General features: G+C 36.9%; 1 protein-coding gene across 2 annotated transcripts; it reads left to right on the forward strand.

Annotated features, from left to right (window-relative positions):
• The first annotated feature begins 541 nt into the window (after positions 1 to 541).
• Positions 542 to 21,503, forward strand: LOC306856484 (sortilin-like). Of its 2 annotated transcripts, none has more exons than XM_079395798.1 (20): positions 542 to 945; positions 8,357 to 8,416; positions 11,305 to 11,378; positions 11,574 to 11,676; positions 12,387 to 12,548; positions 12,622 to 12,695; positions 13,458 to 13,507; positions 13,625 to 13,752; positions 14,038 to 14,182; positions 14,694 to 14,849; positions 14,934 to 15,040; positions 15,489 to 15,591; positions 15,981 to 16,152; positions 17,924 to 18,114; positions 18,242 to 18,431; positions 18,551 to 18,667; positions 18,866 to 18,974; positions 19,439 to 19,551; positions 19,790 to 19,910; positions 20,002 to 21,503. In XM_079395798.1, exons 1-20 carry the CDS (start codon positions 688 to 690, stop codon positions 20,014 to 20,016), a joined length of 2,448 nt encoding a protein of 815 aa, XP_079251924.1. In that variant the 5' UTR covers positions 542 to 687; the 3' UTR covers positions 20,017 to 21,503. The 2 variants fall into 2 exon arrangements, with proteins under 2 accessions (XP_079251924.1, XP_079251925.1); XM_079395799.1 differs by lacking the exon at positions 542 to 945 and adding an exon at positions 7,274 to 7,372.
• The last annotated feature ends 502 nt before the right edge of the window (positions 21,504 to 22,005 follow it).

Below are 22,005 nucleotides of genomic sequence, written 5' to 3' on the forward strand. Positions count from 1 at the left end.
AGTTTAATTGTTTGACATGTAGAAAAGTAATTTAAAATTAAATGGGTTTATATAAGCAACAATATATCACATTTAATCATGTATATACACAATATTATTAAATAATATCCATTAATATTAAATGTTTTTGGTATGATGGCTTGGATGTAATAATTATATAACCTTGCAATAATTTAATGCCAGTCAAAACTTTTGCAGTGGCAAAAACAAACACGTTATAAAATCGGAAGGAAGAGAGACTGGTGGTGTCACACTAATTTGTAAGATAGGTTGGTCAGCAGAAGGCGTGGTTAACCCACTTCTACTGTAGTGAACGCTTGTGTAATATTTATAAACCAGGCGCTCGCCATTGGTAAATAGCAGAGTAATGTCGCTATTTTCTATTTAATATTAATGTTAAGCCTTTGCCAATGGAATGCCGACGCGTATCGTCACCCTTAGTTAATTAATATTTATAAGCGAACCCACAGCCTTTAAAGAGTATCCAGATAACGTCAGCGCGACTATATTAATATTCATGAAATAGGCGTGTCGAATGAACGGCCCCGCCCATCTCTGAGTTTAGCAGTGCGAACAGCGGCTTCACTACAGACATGCGTCAGAGCGTAAACACTGCACGTTCTGTTCTGGTACTTATAAACCTGCTATTTATGGATATTTAGACTTTGTGCACACTGAACGGGAACCATGAGCACCGTATTCTGCTGTGTTTTGGTTGTGTTATTCTCAGTGGCTCTTTGCATGGACTTTGAAGAGAGACCCAGCAGCTCCAGGAGGAGTGAACAAACCATGTTTCTAAAGAGTCACAAATCACGAAATCTGCTCAGTTTGAAGGATTTACAGGAACCAGCCCATGTCAAGATGAAAAGGAGTGAAGAATCCGCAGGAAATCAATGTCAATCACTGCACGGCTATGATTCTACCTTAAAAAACAATACTCACACGGTAGGTCAGGATATCTCTTACTTATGTGCTAATATAATATAATGGAAAGTTGTGTGTATATCATTTTTGTGACAATTATTTCGAATTTATTATTATATGATTTTGTGAAACATTCTGTTTTAGATAACTTATTTAGGGTTATTAAGCTTAAGTCCATGTATTTAGTTTAATATTTAGGTAGTACCTTTTTTGTTTACTCTTATTCTTTTTTCTCTCTCTCTCTCTCTCTCTCTCTACTTCGAAAGCTCTTCCTAAATTTCTAGGAACCATAAATCACAAAAGTGAGATCATACTACTGGTTTCTGGTCTGAGATTGCCTAATAATGTACCTACATCACCTTTTTTCCAGATGGTTGATATCAAATTATCAAACTCAGCATGCATCACCTTATAATACCATGTGCCAGAGTTTTTGTGTTTGATGTTCCTTTAAGACATTCCACAGATGTCATCTTTATGCCAAAAGAACAAATGCATTCATCCTCTTGATGTGCCTCTAATGTCTCTGCGATCTGTTTCTTTTACATTTATGTACAGACACCATAGGGTCAGGTGATTCTGCTTAACCAGATCCAGTCAGAGCTCGTTCATTACAGCAGCCCTTGACTGATTACTAGCCCTTAAGATGTCAGTGAACGTGCTGTTTCTCTATATATTACTCTTATCTTATCTAACCCTCTCCCCGAGCACATCAGTTACGCTTTACCAGCAGTTGGCATGACCTCTCACTAGACAGGCATTATCGGTAACCAATAAGCTACATGTATGCCAATCTATATCTTTCATATCAGTCCTGTTCTATGAAAAGCATCCTCTATTTATCCAGATTCAGAGCACATTGTCTCTCAGGGAAAGCAATCGGTCATGAGTTTAGTCTAAGTGCTGATAGAGAAGGACTGTTGTTGCACACAGAGCCAGTTCTTTTATGGCCAGTGCTTTTGGCTCTGGTCCTTTCACATTCTGTCCAGCAGACTGTTGAAGTGAAATGTTTCCTCCAAGAAACGGGAAAAGGCTTGGGGCATGACAATAGTGCAGTGGGGAAAGTATTTGAAGGCAGCATCTCAAATTCTTGTTGAATTCACACCTGTTTGGATATTTGTTCCGTAGAATTCCTGCCAACTATACATGTAAAGTTTCTGTGGTTGCGGGTACTTTGATGTAAAACCTTTATTTTGACCCTTAAAATATTTATTTAAGGCTACTTGAGGTGGAGATTTCATATCTTGTACACTGAAACGCTCAATGTACGCTCAATACTGTATATAACATTTGTAATACTATGTTGGCAACTAGTAACTCCTTCAGCCCCAAAATATTTACATATTGCTAATCTATACATTTTTGGTCATGGTGAAAGGCGTCCACAGTGCTGAGATGTTTACCTGTTCTAGCTTATCTACATTGTCTGCATGAAACAGATGCTGAAATAGTCAGAGCATGTCATTGGGGAAGCACTGATTAAATGTTGCTTTTTCAGACGATGATTTCAGCCCACCAAAACTATTTCGGCCGAATATATTCATTACTGGACATTTTAGAGTATTAATAGGAATTGTTCACCCAAACATGAAAACATACTCACCCTCAGGTCATCCGAGATGTAGATGAGTTTGCTTCTTCATCTGAACAGATTTGGAGAAATTTAGCATTGCATCACTTGCTCACCAGTGGATCATTTGGTGTAAATGGGTGCCGTCAGAATGAGAGTCCAAACAGCTGATAAAAACATCACGGGTAATCCACACAACTCCAGTCAATTAATTAATGTCTTATGAACCGGAAATCTGTTTAATTGTAAAACAAATCCATCATTTAGATTTTTTTACTGTTTTTCAAACAGTTTCTTCTTGAGTCCTCTATCCATAATCTAGCTTTCTCCGGTGAGAAAGCAAGACATGACAAATTGTCTTGTTTGAATCAGGAGAGGGATATTGGTGAGACCCATTGGTGAGCAAGTGATGTAATGCTAAATTTCTCCAAATCTGTTTCAAGAATGTTGGCAACCAAACAGTTGACGGTAGCCATTGAATTCCATAGATTTTTTTTCTCTGCTATGGAAGTCAATGGCTACTGTCAACTGTTTGGTTACCAACGTACTTCAAAATATTGTCTTTTGTGTTAAACAGAAGAAAATAACTCATACATGTTTGGAAGTTACAACTTGAGAGTGAGTAGATGATGAAAGTATTTAGATTTTTGGGTGCACTATATCTTTAATTAACACTTCTCCAGTGTTTTGGATATTTCAGCATCTCTTTCATGCTAGAACACATAAACATCTCAGCAGTGTGGATGCATTTCACAGATGAAGAAACAACTTCATCTACATTTTGAAAGGCCAGAGGGTGAGTACATTTTCAGCAAATTTAAATTTTTGGGTGAACTATTCCTTTTAAAAGTCTCTATTGTTCTGGTCTTGAGATGGTTCTGTAAATGCACCAACTTCTTGTTTCTAATAAAATTGAAACACCACAGTTAACACCAACTATATACCCAGTAAGTTACCAATCAATCAGACTAAATTATAGATAAAATATAATTAGTTATCAGTGAAGCATCTTTTTTATGATCTAAAGGCTTTATGAAGTTGCTTACAGTGGTAAGTTTAAAGTATACATTTCTCAGTCTGTTTCAGTCTGTGCAAACAAACCAACCATGGTGATGTGCAAAGCTCTGTGGTCGGTCGATGTGAAAACTGGCTGCTGATGGAATTTATGATCTGCCAGAGCAATTAGAAACTTTACAAGCTCACAGTAAAGTCTTTTAACAAGTGCCTGTAGATTCTTCAAATGAAGTCATACGCATACGCATATTCAAAAAGCTTTGTGGGTGAATTTGGTGTTTGAATGATTTGAGATGCTCTTTTGGTGGCTGGAAGACTTTTTGAGACTCTGCTCTCAATGTTGTGCCAGTAGGGAGTTATTTATGTGAGTCCAATGAAAACATAAACAGGGCTTCATCTAATGAACTGCTGACCTCTTACCCATTTCGCCTTGGCTTTCCAGTTGAGAAAACATGGTTTAAGTTTTTGATTCCAAGATATTTCTGTGCATGTTTTTTTGATTCATGTGTTTGCATTTGCCCACCTGTCTAAATAGCACTTATTTTAAGACCAACTTGAGTCACGCCTCTAATAAAACTCAAATTCTATTTTTTTTACTGTCTGAGATGAATTCATGCTTGTTATTGGTACAGTCTAAAGCTTCCTTTGGCTGGACCTGACGTTCAAAGACTGTTTACCAGTTCAATACAAGGGAAAGACATCCAGGTTTTTCCCCTGCCCGGTCCTGGGGAGAAAGTATACAGAGAAAACATTTTCTGTCCTCTCTGAAATGCTCAGTGTTGGTGAGATGCCAGAAAAGCAACCCGAATGAAGTTCCTCGTGGTTTTAACATGTCCACTGGAGAGGACTTGTGGAGCTAAGACCATAGATGGAAAGTAGCAGGATTGTATACTGTAAATTTTTGCCATTGTGAAGTATATTTCAGATATTTCTCTTGGAAAAGTCTGTCTGCCATGCGATTTGTTCTGGAGGATTTTGAGGGCCCCATGGCCCCACGCTCAAGTGGCCCATCTGAGTCTTAGTGGAGCAGACTTTAATATTATTTGGCTTTCTCATTGCAGGATGGGTTTTCTCTCCAAATATCCCCATGGGGTCGTCAGACATTTGTAATCAATGCTGATCTGTGACCAGTTTGCAAACCCTTTAATAGTGGTAGGGATTCACAGAGTCTGAGTCTGATTCCAGGATTACCACACAGTGTCTTAGGCTAGACACATACTTACACAAAAACACAGATGTAAATACTTGGAAATGTGTGGTGTATACATGTATTCCTGTATCCATGGCAGGACTAAGGAATTTTAATATACTTGAAGAAAACTGTCACAGTTAGCACAGTGGTTCTCTCTTTATTGGCATGATAAACTGTACATTGTATTGCCAAAGCGCTTATATGAGCAAGAAAAAAATGAAGAATAGGAATATAAATATAATTTTATATAATGTATTAATCATATATGTGTGGGTGTGTATGAACTTTGTGTTTATATAGAATTAAATCGACTTTTATATATTAATGTGCTAATTTTGTTTATTTTTATAAGTGTATTGGACTTCATTTAGGACAGAGTCATAGAGTTTGTTTAGGGCCTTTCGTTGAGTCATGTGTTCTTCTTTGGTCTTCTTCAAACTGAAGGAACATTGTATGTTCACCCTTTAATCCTCCATTGGTGAAGACTTGTTGGCATGGTGCAGCCCATTCTTGGCAAGCCTGTTTTGTTGGCCAGGACAGGGATGTCAGCATGTTTCTTTCCTTCTGGTTTAAATATGGCAAGGAATTTGCCACCTTAGTGATTATTCAAAGAAACCACCGTAGTCATTATTCAAAGGCACATTACTGAGTAGGGAACACTGGCCCTGGAGTTTGTGCAGGTGTTTTAGATGACTTGTTCTTGCTGTTCTGGAACACATGTACCATTCAGGGGTTGCATCAGAAGGACATTGGCTAGGTTGGTAACATGGAAACTTTTGTTCACACTTTGGATTGTAAGAGTCCAAAAAAATTCCATTGGCCTGGATGCTAGTGAGTTTCAAAAATGCCGTGGTTCTTTGGCTTCCCTGGACCAAGTACAGCTGCTTTTTAAGAAGAAGAAAAAAAGGATTGTGTAAAAATTGTAAGATGATGTCATCACTGAGCAGAAGTGAGAAACGGAGTATTCTGTATATTGATCCCTGGGGGCTTTGGAGGAATTTCAGAAATGTAGAAAGGTGTAGGGTGGAGGCCTCTTTAGCCAAACATGTCCATATGGACCATAAAATAGTAGATGAGATACTCAAAATGGATCTTAATATGTGAATTGGGTGTTGCCCCCCATTAGCCAAGTTTTTTCTTTACTTATTCCAGTTGTGGTTTTTGTTCCAAAAACATGTTGGCTCTATTCCATACTGATTGCCATTTTTGATGTTTTGTTTTACTTAACTTTTTTTTTTAATTTTATGCTATTTTTAGTGCTGTCAAACCAGGGGCATCATGCACTCATTATTTTTGAGGGGGTACGAGTTGGGGGGGGTCTTAATGTGACACACAGTAGCCACAACATATGTTTTATTTATTTTTTACTTTTTATTCAAAACTTTCACAAATGCATTAACTATACCATGAAATATCTTGATTCTCACCTTTAGATTATGTTGGTAGATCTATAGTAGGCGATGGTCAAAGTAACCTAATACTGTAATCTATTAACTATGCATGTCTGTTTACTTAATTAACAGATATGGGTGTCATGCCATAACATTTTTAATACGACTAGGCCTATATATGTTTAATGTGAATTTAACATTGAAAGTTAATGTGAATAAAAACATTGTTAGTTAGGCAACTAATCATAACACTTTCATTGTACAGAATGAGAGAAAAGCACATCTACATTATCAAAGAACATTTTCACTGACAGTCTAGAGTTCAAGCACTCTCAAAAACTCCCATTAAAATCACTGAAGCTGTTTACACTGTGAAATTAATATCTTACTTACAGATCCGTACACACCTCTGCACTTTGTTGTTTCTTACGAGAAAATTCGCCAGAAAGAGGTATTCAGTCAGCGAGCAAGTGAAGAAAACACCAGCATTTTAGCGATGACTCATCTGAACACCTCTGATTGGTCAGTGCATTCATAAGCTCAACAGAATCGTGTGTGATTGGTTATAATGCAGCGCTGTACAAAGGTTTAGGTTTAACGCGTAGGTTTAGGAGCGGGGTTAGGGGTGGTCATTCGTATGAATTTGCCACCTCGTAAAATGCATATGATTTTCAACAAAACATATGAATTAGCCACCTCACAAAGGTACAAATTGCCTTGAGATCGGTTTGAATAATCCCAGTATGGTGAGTAGATTTTAAATAAGAATGCTGTAATAATAATGCAGTTCTATTTTACCCTAATGTATGTGCATTTAGCAACATACTCAATTGAAATCAATTTCTCATAATGAAGCAGAAATTGCTTTCTGTGTAGAGCGTCCACTTACAAGGTTCCATATCAGAGCTCACAAGCTTTTGGAGCAGAGCCTGCTCTTGAGTGTTTGGAATCTCTTTATTCTTTTCCCTCCTTTTCTTTCCCACAATCTCTTGGACATCAGTTGCTCTCTTGTTCTCAGTGTGTGAGGCAGATGAAAATGTGGGCACTCGCTCTGTTCCTCACACACACACACACAGACCATCTGGGTCTCGCATTCCAGCGATTGAAACTGAAAGGGAGGTTACACACTCGACTGACAGCGGGCCTGTCCTCTTAAATGTGCCCTTACACACAAACACACACATTCCCTAGCAGTGTGGGGCGGCTGACAGCGGCACAGCCATCTGTTGAATCAGCAGTGGTTTCTGTGTGCATGTGGCTACATGGTTCCGCTTCCCTGTGGTAAGATAAATCCCAGCACTTGTGTTTTTCTTCCTAGAATCACCAGGATTTTTCTGATTAAGCACTGTAAATGTGTTTGCATAGTTGCCTAAATCTAAATGGCATTATTAACATAAATGTTGTGTTTTTAGCTGATTGTTGATTAGTTTAACTTCCTAAAGGCTCTCTTTTAATGTCTCAGTAGTTCATATAGAGTAACGATATTAAATGTAGAAATATCCTGCTTTTCTGATGAAAAGACGCTAATCTTGTTTAGTGTTTTAAAAGAAATCTCAACAATGTCTCAATTATTGCTCTAAATTCTTCCAAGACCAGATTTTCTGAGCAAAGAATCTACATGAGTCTTGTATTGTTTGTCAACAATTGTCTAATTTGTGTCTGATTGTCTTCAAAGAATTGGACCGCTTTGCTGTCAAATCAAAACATTTGCACATAAAATGTGCATAAAATGCAGTTTTTTGTCTATAATAAAGAAATGAGAATTTTTCCCAAGCATGTTTTTCTCATATTAGATTTTTTGTTGTATTTGTGACAACTTTCTGGTCTGTACTGGATGTTTCTTATTTTTAGCTATGTAAAGCTGTGGTCTAGAGTCCTGTTTTTAGTCATTATTATCATTTTTCTCTTGTTTTATATTTTTAGTCCAATTCCAGCCTGCAATCTCATCCCTGTGGACTGCAGTTAAACAGCCTGTGGTGTATAGTTTCACCACAGAAGCGATCTGAAAACAAACCTGCATTAGGACTGAGGGAGCGGAAGAAAGAACAATATTACAATAAAAGAGATTTTAGAGTGGTGCTAATGAAAATGACCTGTTTTGCTTTAGTTTGAATTTATTTTGATAGATGCAGGTTAGCTTTGGAGAAAAAATTTGATTAAGTTCTCATTGCCAGTGCAGGGATTATTAAGATCATCCATCTCCAGAATTTTAACTACAGTACAATGTTAATTTGCATTTTTTATGTCTCTACATCTCTTTTTCAGCATAACTTCAATGACCTGAGTGGTACGGTGTCTCTGGCCTGGGTTGGAGATGGCACAGGGGTGAGTGGAATTTGACTAATTATCTAAGATAAGAATACAGTACCAAAGCATGAACAATATCCAGTTTTAAATGTATCAGGGTTTGGTAAAATGGGAATTTTGGTCTACATCAACTGTAGCAATTAAAGGTGAATTGTGTATATACTTTTATTCAAGAAGGCAACATTAAATTGCAAATAAATTGCAAACATTAAATTGCAAATAAATGCTCACAACTTTTCAACATTTTCTTCAGCAGCAAATCAGCATATTGGAATGATTACTGAAGGATCATGTGACACTCAAGACTGGAGTATCGATGCTAAAATTTTCAGCTTTGCATTACAGGAATAAATTACATTTAAAATGTATTCGAATAGAAAACATTGTAATTATATTGTAATAATCCAACGCTATCTCACGACCACACTCGTACGATTTGTGTGTGTACGACCCCAGTGACGGGTAGGTTTAGGGGCGGGGTTAGGTGTAGGCCATTCGTACAAATTCATACGAATTGGCAACTTGTAAAATATAAATTTGTTCGAGTGAGGTTGTACGAATTCGTACGAATTGGCCACCTCCTAAAATATGTACGAATTGCCGTGAGATCAGGCTGAATAATCACAGTGTTGGGGGGCCCCGCGATAAGACGATGGGGTGCGTTGAAAGACGATGATCATGTATGGACGATAGCCAGAGATATTGTCAAAAGCATTAAATATTGTCATTATTAAGAGTATTTGGCATTTTTTTAATTAACGTCCTTTTACATTCTGGCTATTATTATTAGTTTGCGCTTATTATTAAATTAATATTACAATTAATTTGCACCGCAATTTCGCGCATCACCGTATAACTGACGCGCTGTGAGGATAATAAAAGATTAGACTATTAGCTTAGGCTACTCCTCATTGAAAATGTTTTTTTTTTTTAAATACAGGTCTATTATAGCCTACAATTATAGGCCTATAGCCTAAATAAAACTTCATCAATGAAACTTAAGGGCAGCTTATTTTAAGCGCCGACTTTCAAAAACAACCTGTTCAACACTAAATACCTTTCTCATTGTTTTCAATATGTTCGGGCCACAAGAGAAACATTAAGGAAATAAATAAAACAGTTTTATGCCGCATAGTAAGTAGGAGATTCGTTTCTCGTCATCTCTGAATATGCGGCGTTAATGCATGCGTCGACAAATGCCGAAAACGCCGTAATTTTTTACTTTCACTTTCATGTTGAAAGATGTTCATCAGAGTGTGTGAGCTGAGCGCAGTGTGATTTTTACTGGAGGGAGGAGCGGATTTTTTAAAAGTCAGAGCGTCGTGGTTTTCAGTCGCTCCAAGAGTGGTCCACCATCGCCTCATCAATTGCAATTTTTTTGTAAATATCACCACAAAAAAATGTTACTGTTCTTGAAAAAATGGCACGACAAAACGTACTTCATATCCAAACGTGTTTCAAATCTATCCACATTTTTTGGATATTTGAACACAGGAATTGTTTTTTTTTTAATTTTAATAGCAAATATTTGAGCCCTGATTGCAATTCCCAACTGCTTTGGGATTTGAACCAACAACATTCTGATTAGCCCCAATCCTTCTAATTCACCAAGTTACTTCCACTATGTTTACTAACCAGCAGCCAGTAGCGAAGTCATTTAGCCACTAAGCCGTTCTGCTGTCACTTCATGATCTGACTGAATGTGGCCCCTACAAGCATATGTCAGTGTGAATTAGAGCTTCAGAAGCTGAAAGACTCTTCAGAGCCTATAGTCTGACAAGACCTCAAACCGTCATTTAGCGGCAAAAACACTAGAGGCTGAATCTGTCTCTACGGATGTACAAGCTGTAATTACTCCTCCAGCCCAGCCTTCGCCCAGCAACAACAACACTCTGTGCAAACACTTTCAAAGAATGGCGTCTTTTGAGACACCTTTTCTACTTTTGAGGCGTCATAATTAGCACCTTTCTGGCAATTATTATTGCACTGAATACTGTTCTATTTTTGCAGGCTCGTAAAAAAAGGACTTTCCAGAAATATTTATTTTGCAAGAAGAAACACAAATCAAAATTGATGCTATTTATGTTTTCAAAGATACAAATTTGTTGTGCAAAGGGCTTGTCCTTGTGTTTTAAATAACCTTTAGTTTACATTTTCATTGTAGAAAGCATTTGACTGGACTAAAATCTGTAGTGCAGGATGAGTCATTAATATTTTGGTCTGTTTTCCTAGAAGAGAAAGTCTGAAAGATTTCTGTTTAATTCATTTTTTTTCATGCCATTCTTTATTTTCATCCTTTTTTATAATATTTTTCTATTTTTTTTTACCGTGGACCCTCGTTTAAAAACTTCTAGCCTAGCAAATTTATCTGCCCTGAAAGCTAACGAACATTTACTAAGAAGCACAAAGCTTTGCTTTTGATGGGTTATATACTACACAAGTCATCAAAAATGTCATTTAAATTTTTATTTGTTATAATATTCATTGTAATTGTACTTATTCTGCCTCTGAAATGACTTTAGTAACACCTAAACAGTGTGGACTATTGATTAATGTTAATAATTGATTAATTTCTGGGGTAATGTGTCACATTCTGGAAGAAGAATAGACTGCAAATACCATTTCATTTTGACTTTAAAAGATAGAGACAGGAGTTTAATGAGAATGGCTCGCCGTCCAATCAGAATCTTCTCTGCAAGCAGGAAGCGCCTGGATTTGAGTGATAGCTGGATAAAGTAAGTGTGAAGGCTGAGATTGCGTTGTGCTCAAATCCAGGCATGTGTCCCGCGGTATCTCGGCCGAGCCAGGATCTCTATGAATGCTTCACTACACTGCGAGTTTCTGAAGCACTCTGAGTCTTTCACATGCACATGCTAAAATACTCACTGTGCCCTTCTCCTGTGCAGGTTCTGCTGGTGCTGACCACATTCCAGGTTCCTCTTTTTATCATGCGGTTTGGTCAGTCCAGACTGTACAGAAGGTAAGAGTGTCATTTAGGACAATGTCCAAGCTCTAGCTGGAGTGATTTAGCAAGTTTTTAATGCTGCAGTTCAGAAAGTGTAATGAATCCTTCCACTTTCAATATAAATGTTGGTACACATGTGGTTGATTGTTTTTTTGTTTTGTTTAGCTCTAACACATGATCCATAACTCCCTCTTATCTCTTCTGGGTCAGTGAAGACTATGGAAAGTCATTCCAGGACATCACCGACATCATTAACAACACCTTCATACAGACAGAGTTTGGCATTGCGATTGGTCCTGAAAATTCAGGGAAGGTGAAGATTTACTTCTCTACTGTAATATTGAACTGTTCTTAAAAGTATTATTCCAGGTTATTTTCAATGTAATGAAAGTGTATGTGGTGTGCTGTGAAATTCTGATGTGTGTACAAGCAAACAACAAGTTCTCACAGGTGGAAAAGTAGTCCCACCTCAAAAGGATGAGTTCTAGTAACAAATGAACACTACCATTCAAAGGTTTAGGCTCATTTGGTTAAGAAATTAATACTTTTATTGAGCAAAGATGGCAGTAAAAAAAATATATATATTTTTAATAAAAGTTCTTTTGAATTATCGAACAATACTGAAAAAATGTATCACAGTTTACACAAAAATATTAAGCAGAACAACAGTTTTCAATATCATGTGACTCTGAAGACTGGAGTAATGATTATGATAAATTCAGCTTTGTATTACAGGAATAAATTACATTTTGAAATACATTACAATAGAAAGATATTTTAAATGGTTCTAACACTTTTGATCAAATAACTGCAGTCATGGCGAGCATAGAAGACTTCTTTCAAAAACAAAAAATCTCACCAACATCAAATTTTGGAAGAGTAGTTTTTTTTTAACTAAAAATGCTTCAACAAAAATTCAAATATTAAAAACTTCTCTATCCATTATAAGTGTATTTACTGAGTTTCCTCCACTTGTCTAATTATTTGATTAGGTACTGAACAGGTTTATGATCTGTCCCACAGGTGATCCTCACAGGTGATCTAACTGAGGGGAGAGTCACCAAAATATTCCGTTCGGTTGATTTCGGCAAGAGCTTTGTGACCTCCGAGCTTCCCTTCCATCCGTTAATGCAGATCACATACAACCCCAGAGACAGCAACATACTCATGGTCTACAGCATCAATGTAAGAACTCTGATTAGACATTCATGTGCTGTGCAAAAGTACATGTACTAAAATGGTTTTCTTATTTTTTCAGCATGACTTATGGCTGTCTGAGGACTTTGGGGCCAGCTGGAGGAAGATCCATGAGTCTGTGTGTCTTATGAAATGGTATGACCATAAACATACATTCTGAATCTTTTGATGATGTTATGCACTGTAGATGATGAGATTTGCAAAGCCTTTGCAATTTGACGTTGAGGAACGTTGTTTTTAAAAAGTATTTAATTACGCACTTTTTCACAGATTGGAGAGCCCATCTTTACTTCTCAGAGACTCTGGCTCTCTAAGACATCCGTTTTATAGCTAATCATGTTTACATTTACATTTATGCATTTAGCAGACGCGACTTACATTGCATTCAAGTTACAGTTTTTACATTTTATCAGCTCTTGCTTTCCCTAGGAATCGAACCCATGACCTTGGCGTTGCTAGCACCATGCTCTTCTATTTGAGCTACAGGAAAGCACAGACCTTGATGTTGAAAAGATGTTGTCCCAACTGAATCTTTTCAAAATGTCTTACTTTTTAAGCCCTTTGTTGCCCCCATGCCAATTTTGTGAGACCTGTAGCAGGCATCAAATTTGAAATGAGCTCATTTAGTGAATAAAAGTGTAAAATTTCTCCGTTTAAACATTTATGTTCTCTGTGTTCTATTGTGAATAAAATATTGGCTCATGTGATTTTGAAAGTCTTTTTAGTTTTCATTTTATTCAAATAAAAAAAAAAAACGTCCCAACATTTCCAGAATTCGGGTTGTAGATCTGTAGTAGTCATCCTATATCGGACCATCCTTAACAGAGATAGCTTTGGTTTGTAGTGGTGAATTCAGCATGGACGGATGGAAATTTCTCATTGTATGTTTCATTTCAGGGGCATTGATGACACCATTTTCTTAACCACAAACTCCAATGGATCCTGCAGTGAGTGGCTTTATTTCAGTATAACTTTTAAGGATCATATGAACAGTATTGGAAATGGAAAGATGCTTCCTGCTTGTTGTTCCTCATTCTTCATACTTTTGAATTTCTCTATCTCAGGTGACCGGGGAATGCTTGAGCTGAGGAAATCTTTAGACTATGGCAAAACATTCAAAACTATAGGAAGCAGGATTTATTCCTTTGGCCTGGGTGGACGCTTTGTTTTTGCCTCAATCATGACTGACTCGGTGAGCTCTCATGATGTATTGTGTATAATTCTGTTCCAAAATCAAGTGTGCTGCCTACTTAAATTACATTTAGGAAAAAAAGAGATACTTTTGACCAAAATCATTACATATACACTACTGTTAAAAAGTGTGGGGCTGCAGAGAAGTCACTTATGCTCACCAAGCCTGCATTTATATGATCAAATATACAGGAAATACAGCATCACATTAGGTTTTTTGCTAGAGCTGTGTCATGTGAGGTTGAAATCACATGCAGATATCAAAAACACTTCTTTTGTTTTGCAGGGTTCCAAACGCATGATTCACGTCTCGGTAGATCAGGGGGAGACATGGGATATGGCTCAACTCCCCACCGTTGGACACGAGCAGTTTTACTCCATTCTAGCCGCAAACAACGATATGGTCTTCATGCATGTAGACGAACCTGGAGGTGAAGCCAATGTTTATTGTTCAGCAAAATAAATCTCCCATTTGAAATAATAATGTGTCTATGCAATGCCCAGATATATCTCATATATCATATTTTACTTTAAGTATTTAAGTTTAAATATCTTTTAGTTCAAGTTTTAGTTTTTCTTTTATTTTATAGCTTTAGTTTATTTCAGTTTTAGTCTTTAGTAATTTTAGTACTTCAGCTTAAACTTATTTTAATATTTATGCTTTATTTTATGTCAGCTTTATTTCAATCAATGAAAACTGTTTTAATAGTTGTAGATTTTGGTAACAATAACTGAACTGGTTGGGACTTTGTGTATGTTTTGAAATAAAACCTTTAAAAAAAATTAGAAAACATGATGACTGTTGAACTGTATAAATGAATTCTGATGAATTCTCTGTGCTGTGTGTATATAATATTCCAGGCCAGCCAATATTATATGAATATAAGATTTGTAACCTTGACATCAGAACCTGGGGACTAACAATTGTTTTCACTCCATCAGACTCGGGTATTGGTACCATATATGTGTCGGATGACCGAGGTATAGTGTTTTCCAAATCTCTGGAACGTCATTTGTACACCACTACAGGCGGAGACACAGACTTCACCAACATCACCTCTCTGAGGGGCGTATATATGACCAGTGTGCTCGCCGTGGGTAAGGCTGTGACTGTAATCATAACACATTAAGAAAGAATTTGCATAAATCTCATATTGTCTGATGTATGTCTTCTCTCTCCAGATGGCTCTGTGCAGACAGTGATCACATTTAATCAAGGTGGAGAGTGGCGACCACTGCAGAAACCCTGGAACGGAGAGTGTGACTCTACTACTGAGCATCCGGACAAAGTAAGAGCCTCACAGAAACGACACAAACAGAATGTGAACTTTATTTTAGACATAAATCATGGAGAACACATAGTGTGTTACTAGAGCCAGTCGTCAAAATGATTCTGGTTTGTTCCCCCTAAAAATAAACAATCAATAAGAAATCATTATTGTGTCCTTGAGCAGGACAGTTGCAATATGTAATATGTTCATGGTGCTATTATTGAATAGTTCATATTTCTAAGTGCTTTCTCAGAGCTAAAACTGCAATATCAATTTAAACCTTTTGAAATGCTTTCAGTGTTACTATCTTTACCATTGCCTGTCCTGTTGTGGATAAGTTAATCATTTTATGCAAATGTATAACAATATATTTTTTTTGTTCCTGAAAATAAGCACCTGAATTGCAGAAATAGGATATATGTGTGTGATTTCATGTTAATCTTATATGCATCTCTGTCTTCTGCAGTGTAGTCTGCATATTCATGCCTCCTACAGCATCTCTATGAAAGTGAACGTGCCCATGCAGCCCCTCTCCGAGCCCAATGCCGTGGGACTCATCATGACACATGGTGATTACAGACCACATTCTCCATCACATGTCTTTCTACTAGGCAAAACTATCCCTGAGTCCCTGACTCACATTCAGTGTAAACCTTAGTATAATAATTTTCACCACCTCCAGCTTTCAGGATAATAAAGAGAGTTATATTATTTTATTTTTTTTTTTATTGAAGAAAAACTCACTGCGATTTCTAGTGAAGCTAATTATTAAACTTTTCATTTCTCCAACTACAGAATTTTTATTTATGCCTGTGTGTATGTGTATGTGTGTGTGTGTGTGTGTGTGTGTGTATATATGTGTATATATTATTAATAGATTGTTACACACTTTTATGGTGTGATTAGGAGTTTTACAGGAGTGCTACATTTCTTTGACTTCCGTCTGCTCTTTCATCAGGGAGTGTGGGAGGTGCAGTTTCTGTGCTTTCTCCAGACGTGTATGTGTCTGATGACGGGGGTTACACATGGTTTCAGGCACTGAAAGGCCCCCATCACTACGCCATACTGGATTCAGGGGGACTGCTAGTAGCAGTGGAGCACAACCCCTCACACCCCATATCACAGATCAAGTGAGTTTTAACATTTCTGTGTGTTTATAGTGATTTGACCTCCGCATGTGAAATAAATGTTCCAGTGTTCCAAAAAAAATTATATTATTACAAATTTTTTCAACCGTTATGTCTGGTTGAAATAAGTTGAATGTAATTCGTTTTTGTATTCAATTAAATTAACAATAGAAATGTACGAATGTAAGGATAATCACTTAATTTAAAAAAAAAGTAAATAAATTAAAATTTACAAAAACATTTATATTTTATTTTATATATTTAAAGGGATAGTTCACGAAAAAATGAAAATTCTGTCATTAATTACTTACTCTCATGTGATTCCAAACCTGTAAGACCTTCATTCATCTTTGTAACACAAGATAATTTTGATGAAATCCGAGAGCTTTCTGACCCTGCATAGACAGCAATGCAACTGACACAGTTTATGGCCCAGAAAAGTAGTAAGGACTAGGAATGGCTCGATACCACTTTTTCAGAACCAATACCGATCCCATACCAAAAATTCTGAGTATCTGCCGATACCGATATCGATCCGATACCTGGGCATGTGAGAGTTTACGTGAACTTGAATTTAATATTCATCTGTACCTCAATTAAATTATGTAACGGCTTCAGAACACTTGAAATATAGTGCACCAAAACTTTATGGTGTGTTATAATGTGTTTGTGGCTTTTGTGGGGCTCATCAATAACACAGTAGTATATGCACAATATCGTATTTGGATCGGTCTCGTCTGACCGATACCCGATCTGCAGAAAATGGCAGTATGGAAGTGATACCGATACTGAATATCGAATCGGCGCACCCCTAATAAAGACATCGTTAAAAATAGTCCAAGTGGTTCAACCTTAATTTTATGGCGCTATGAGAATACTTTTTGTGCGCAAAGAAAGAAAAAATAACAACTTTATTCAACGATTTCTTCTCTTCTTTGTCAGTCTTCGACGTGCGTTCATGACACTACCACGATGCATGTGTGTGGTAGGGCCCTGCACGGGCCTAAAATTTAGGCCCTAGCCCGGCCCGTGTCCTATCCAAAGAGGAGACGGCGAGTCAGGATCATCATCAAATGCATGATTTTCCCGAAGCATTGTGAACTTTTAGTAACCACGCTCTAAATTCTCCCTGATGCTCTGCATGGTCAACTGTCACCTGTATGCTAATGCGTGCGAATATGTGTTGCGTATTGTGAAGGCGATGTGTAATAGTTATAATATAGCCTAATCAGTATTTCATACAGTCCCAATTTGTACGTACATGGGCAAAATTAAAGAAGATAAGTTAAACGAGTCCGACCCGAGCCCGATCTGTAAAAAAAAAAAAAAATGGCCCGAGCCCAGCCCGAATAGACTCAGTGTGTCGGGTCCCGACGGGCTTGCAGACCTCTAGTGTAAGGTGCGGCTGACGTAGAACCCAGATGCGCTGCGACTTGTTTACGAGCAGAGGAATGTACACACATGCGTCATGGTGCTGTCGTGAACAGCATCGAAGACTGACGCGAAAGAGAAGAAATTGTTGAATAAAGACATTATTTTTTATTTCTTGTGCACAAAAACGTATTCTCGTAGCTTCATAAAATTAAGGTTAAATCACTGATGTCACATGGAGTATTAATTTGCGTTCCAAAGATGAACATCTCAGGTTTGGAACGACAAGAGGGTGAGTAATTAATGACTAACCCTTTACCTTTACTGGGTGAACTAACCCTTTAAAATTCAAACTTTTATAGTAAATATATTTATTTCATATTTAATTATTTATTTTCACTAGATTTTCCACTGATGAAGGTCAGTGTTGGCATATGTATAACTTCACCGATGATCCAATATACTTCACTGGCCTGGCATCAGAACCTGGTGCCCGTTCCATGAATGTCAGCCTTTGGGGCTACAGGGAAACTGTCCTGAATCAGTACTGGGCTTCTGTCACTGTTGACTTCAGGCAGTTGCTCTCTAGAGACTGTGAGTGATCTAATATCTCTAAAAAGTATTTCATAAACTTATATAAAAGCATACAGAATCCAGTCCAGAAGAGCGATCTTAAAATGTGTAAACAGTGCCCTGAAATAACCAAATACTACTTCTGCAGGTCAGGAGAATGACTACATCCAGTGGCTCGCTCACTCAAGCGATGTTAGCGACCCCACTGATGGGTGCGTGCTGGGATACAAGGAAAGGTTTTTACGGTTACGAAAGGACTCATTTTGCTGGAATGGGTGGGATTACATTGTCACCAAGGAGCCCACGACTTGTCCCTGCACTCTCACTGACTTTCAATGGTACGAATACATACAGACCTATCAAATACACTCAATAAAGTACAGTGTGATTCATTTATACTATTCATGACATACATTCAGTCTGTGATTCTAGTCATTGTCTCTCTCTTTTCCTGCAGTGACTTTGGATTCTATCATGCGGAAAACAGCTCTGTGTGTGTGGAGCAGCCTGACTTTATTGGCCATTCACTGGAGTTCTGCCTGCATGGACGCAAAGAGCAGCTTCAGACCAGCGGGTAACAAATCACTCTATTTCCACTCCGCAGGACTCATATTGAAATGTTCAACAGGTGTAAGCTATTTATTTTTTGCATACATTGCTGTGTTAGAAAATCTACGAGCCTGGTTTACTGAATCAAAATTGTTGCATATGAGTTAATGTTTTTGTCACGGAATTATTTCAATACTAAACATTCTACTTCCTGTGATTGTAGCTACCGGAAAATTCCTGGGGATCACTGTGAAGGAGGAATAAATCCAGAACGAAAAGAGATTGATCTGAGTAAGAAATGCGTTAGCAATTTGCTGAGGACAGAGCAACTGGTAGGTTTTTATTTTATTATTAATGTTAAAATATACAGTAATATTGTGAAATATTATTACAATTAAAATAACTGTTTTACTGATTTTAAAGTGTAATTTATTCTTATGATGCAAAGTTGAATTTTCAGCATCATTACTCCAGTGTCAAGTGATCCTTCAGAAATCATTCTAATATGCTGATTGGCTGCTTAAGAAACATTTCTTATTATTATCAATGTTAAGAACTGTTGGGCTGCTTAATAGTTTTGTGCAAACCGTGATATGTTTTATAAAAATTCTTTGCTGAATAGAAAGTTCAAAAGAGTGACATTTATTTAAAATAGAAATCTTTTGTAACAATATAAATGTCTTTTACTGTTTCTTGATTAATTTAATGCATCTTTGCTGAATATAAGCACCATAAAACTGAGAATGTTGTTGCTTGTTTAAAAAACAAAAACACCACAAAATTGTGTATTTTTCAGACAGAAGAGCATTCATTCAATTCAGCTCCTATAATCGCTGTGGTCATCGCTATTCTGTTGATCAGTGCCGTTGCTGGGGTTATTTTCATCAAAAAATATGTCTGTGGAGGAAGGTTTGTGCTCCCATATTCTTAACATCACACACGGCAGAGCATGATCTATGTCCATTTTTAAATTTTTTATATATATATATATATATATTTATTACTGCTTTTATGCCAGAAAAAAAACAATGTTATTATTATACTATTGTTTTATCGTGCAGTACATATGAGAAGTTCATACAGTTTGATTTCCTACAGAATTATCTGCAATATCTGTCTCATGGCTTCTTTTTAATGTCTTCGATAGGTTCCTGGTGCACAGGTACTCCGTATTACAGCAGCACGCTGAAGCTAACAGTATCGATGGCGTGGATGACCTGGACACACTGGAGGGTGGCAAGACGCACTACCGTGATGATTCAGATGAGGTACATACTGCCCCTCACTGGTAAAACCACAATATTAATTTCTGCAAAGTCTTTGAATTAATCCTGTCATTATATTTTTTGACATCTGTAGGACCTCCTAGAGTGACAGACACAAAGATCGTCGTAAGACTGTTTTAAAAGAGAGAAACCACAATGCCTGCCCTTCCCATGACCCTCTATGTGTGTGTATGAGTTCCAGCACGCATGAGACACATTCTGACCAATTGATTTGCTTCTGGCTACCTGGGGACAGATTTTCAGTGATTCAGCACAGCAGGATTTGACTACAAGGACAGAAATAGAGAAAAGCATGCATTTTCATAAAAGCATCTCCTGAAGGAGTTTTCTAATCCTCTCCTGAAAGAGTTTCAGTCTTTATAATCACTTCATGTTATGTATTTGGGATGCAGAAAGGATTTGAAGCAATTATGTTGCCATATTGTTGAGTATTATTTAAGTAAGTAGTACTTTGAAGGCCACTATAATTGGAGTATAATTTACAGAAAAGAGGATACATCAAACATGAGCTTTGAAGCGTGGTTAAAACTGATATAAGTGCTTATTTTTTCATTGCTGGTTTCCTGCATCAGGTATTTAACTTCACCAAAGGATTTTCAGCTTTGTTTTCTTTGTTTTGCATATTAGGATGGTTTGAAGTCTCCTTGAAGCCTGTTTTTTTTTTTAAATACCTTATAAAAATAGAAGTATCTTCAGAAAATAGCCTGCTCAGAGTTATTGTCTGAATAAATCTGGATGAATGTGAAGTGTTTAAAGGTAATATTTAATATTCCCTGGAAGCTTCGTGTGTGAGTTTCACGATAAACTGAGACTTGTTTATAAAGTTTGTAGGCTTTATTATACTAACATAACTTCCTGAGGATTACAGTTCAAATCTTCAAGAAACTAGTTTAGCCAAGCTTTAAATCAAATTTGACTTCTGTCTTGTCGCCTGCCATTGCTGTGTGCTTGAATATACTATGCACTTGGCATATTTTCTATGCACAAGTAATAATACATTCTTTCTTTTCAGTATTACCAATGCTATTCTCTAATGGTACAGTGTCATGTGATGCAAGAAAAGATGGCACATTGTGTGGTTTTCAATCATCTTGTTATGGTGCACCTTACATAATGGATCTTAGAGATATAATGTGGTATCAGTCTGACACCTTGTTGCTAAGTCAGCAATAATTGTATATTCAATAACAAGACTATATTTAATGTTAATTATGACATTAAGTTTTTTTTTTTTTCAGAACAACAACTTCATTAGGATGTCGACAGCATCTAATTAGCAGCATAATCAAATATGAAAATGTATATTTTCTTTGGTCTGTATTGAATGTCAACTCATAAATAAGCTAATTTTTAGTCAGTAAGCTGATTAAGATACGAGTGCATTTTTTTTGTTTTTGGATGGATACCTCAGGGGTTATAGATGACAGTGGACCACACATTTCATTGATGGGTTTGCATGTTGAAAGCAGGGTCCTCAGTTTTGGATGAACTTGGCTTTTCTGAAGTCATGTGTAAAATGCTGTACCATTAAATGTGACTGCCAACAACAATAAAACAAACAAAAACTTCATAGTCCATGCTTATTGGCTTGACTTGAATCAAATGGGATCTGGACCCTGATGCACCAAGGTGAACTAAATTCACAAAGACTTTGAGGAATATTGCATCTCTTACTAAATCAGGTTTTAAAAACAACCCTGAAATTGGATGTTGTATAGCCTGCAACCTAATGTGCCCAGTTTTGCATTGTACAGAGAAACCGGGTCAATAAACAGCAGCAGCTGGCTAATGTCAAACAGCACAGATTTTGTATTTTCAAACATGTAAATGGAATGAGAGCTGCATGTATTTAATGTGCAGGACAAAATCTGATTGTAAACAAATTTTCTTTTTCCTCTCAGTTTAGAAAATAATATCACATAAAACATATTTAACTTAGAGAACACAGTCTTATTTCTTTTAATTATGTAAGTATTGAAAATAACACAGGCTAGTATAACAATAGAATAATTTTGTTTGCTACAAATATTATTCAAATATAATGGCTAGGTTTTCTTGCTTTTTTTTTCTTGAGGAA

This window comes from Barbus barbus (assembly GCF_936440315.1).
Source record: "Barbus barbus genome assembly, chromosome: 37".
In the NCBI taxonomy this organism is placed as follows: domain Eukaryota; kingdom Metazoa; phylum Chordata; class Actinopteri; order Cypriniformes; family Cyprinidae; genus Barbus; species Barbus barbus.

Bases quoted from the DNA above. Each gene is read 5' to 3' on its own strand.
- LOC306856484 (XM_079395798.1), top strand. From the start codon at position 688: ATGAGCACCGTATTCTGCTGTGTTTTGGTTGTGTTATTCTCAGTGGCT. The intron at 13,753-14,037 runs GTGAGCTCTCAT...TTTGTTTTGCAG, and splicing joins CCTCAATCATGACTGACTCG to GGTTCCAAACGCATGATTCA. The intron at 14,183-14,693 runs GTGAAGCCAATG...TCACTCCATCAG, and splicing joins GCATGTAGACGAACCTGGAG to ACTCGGGTATTGGTACCATA.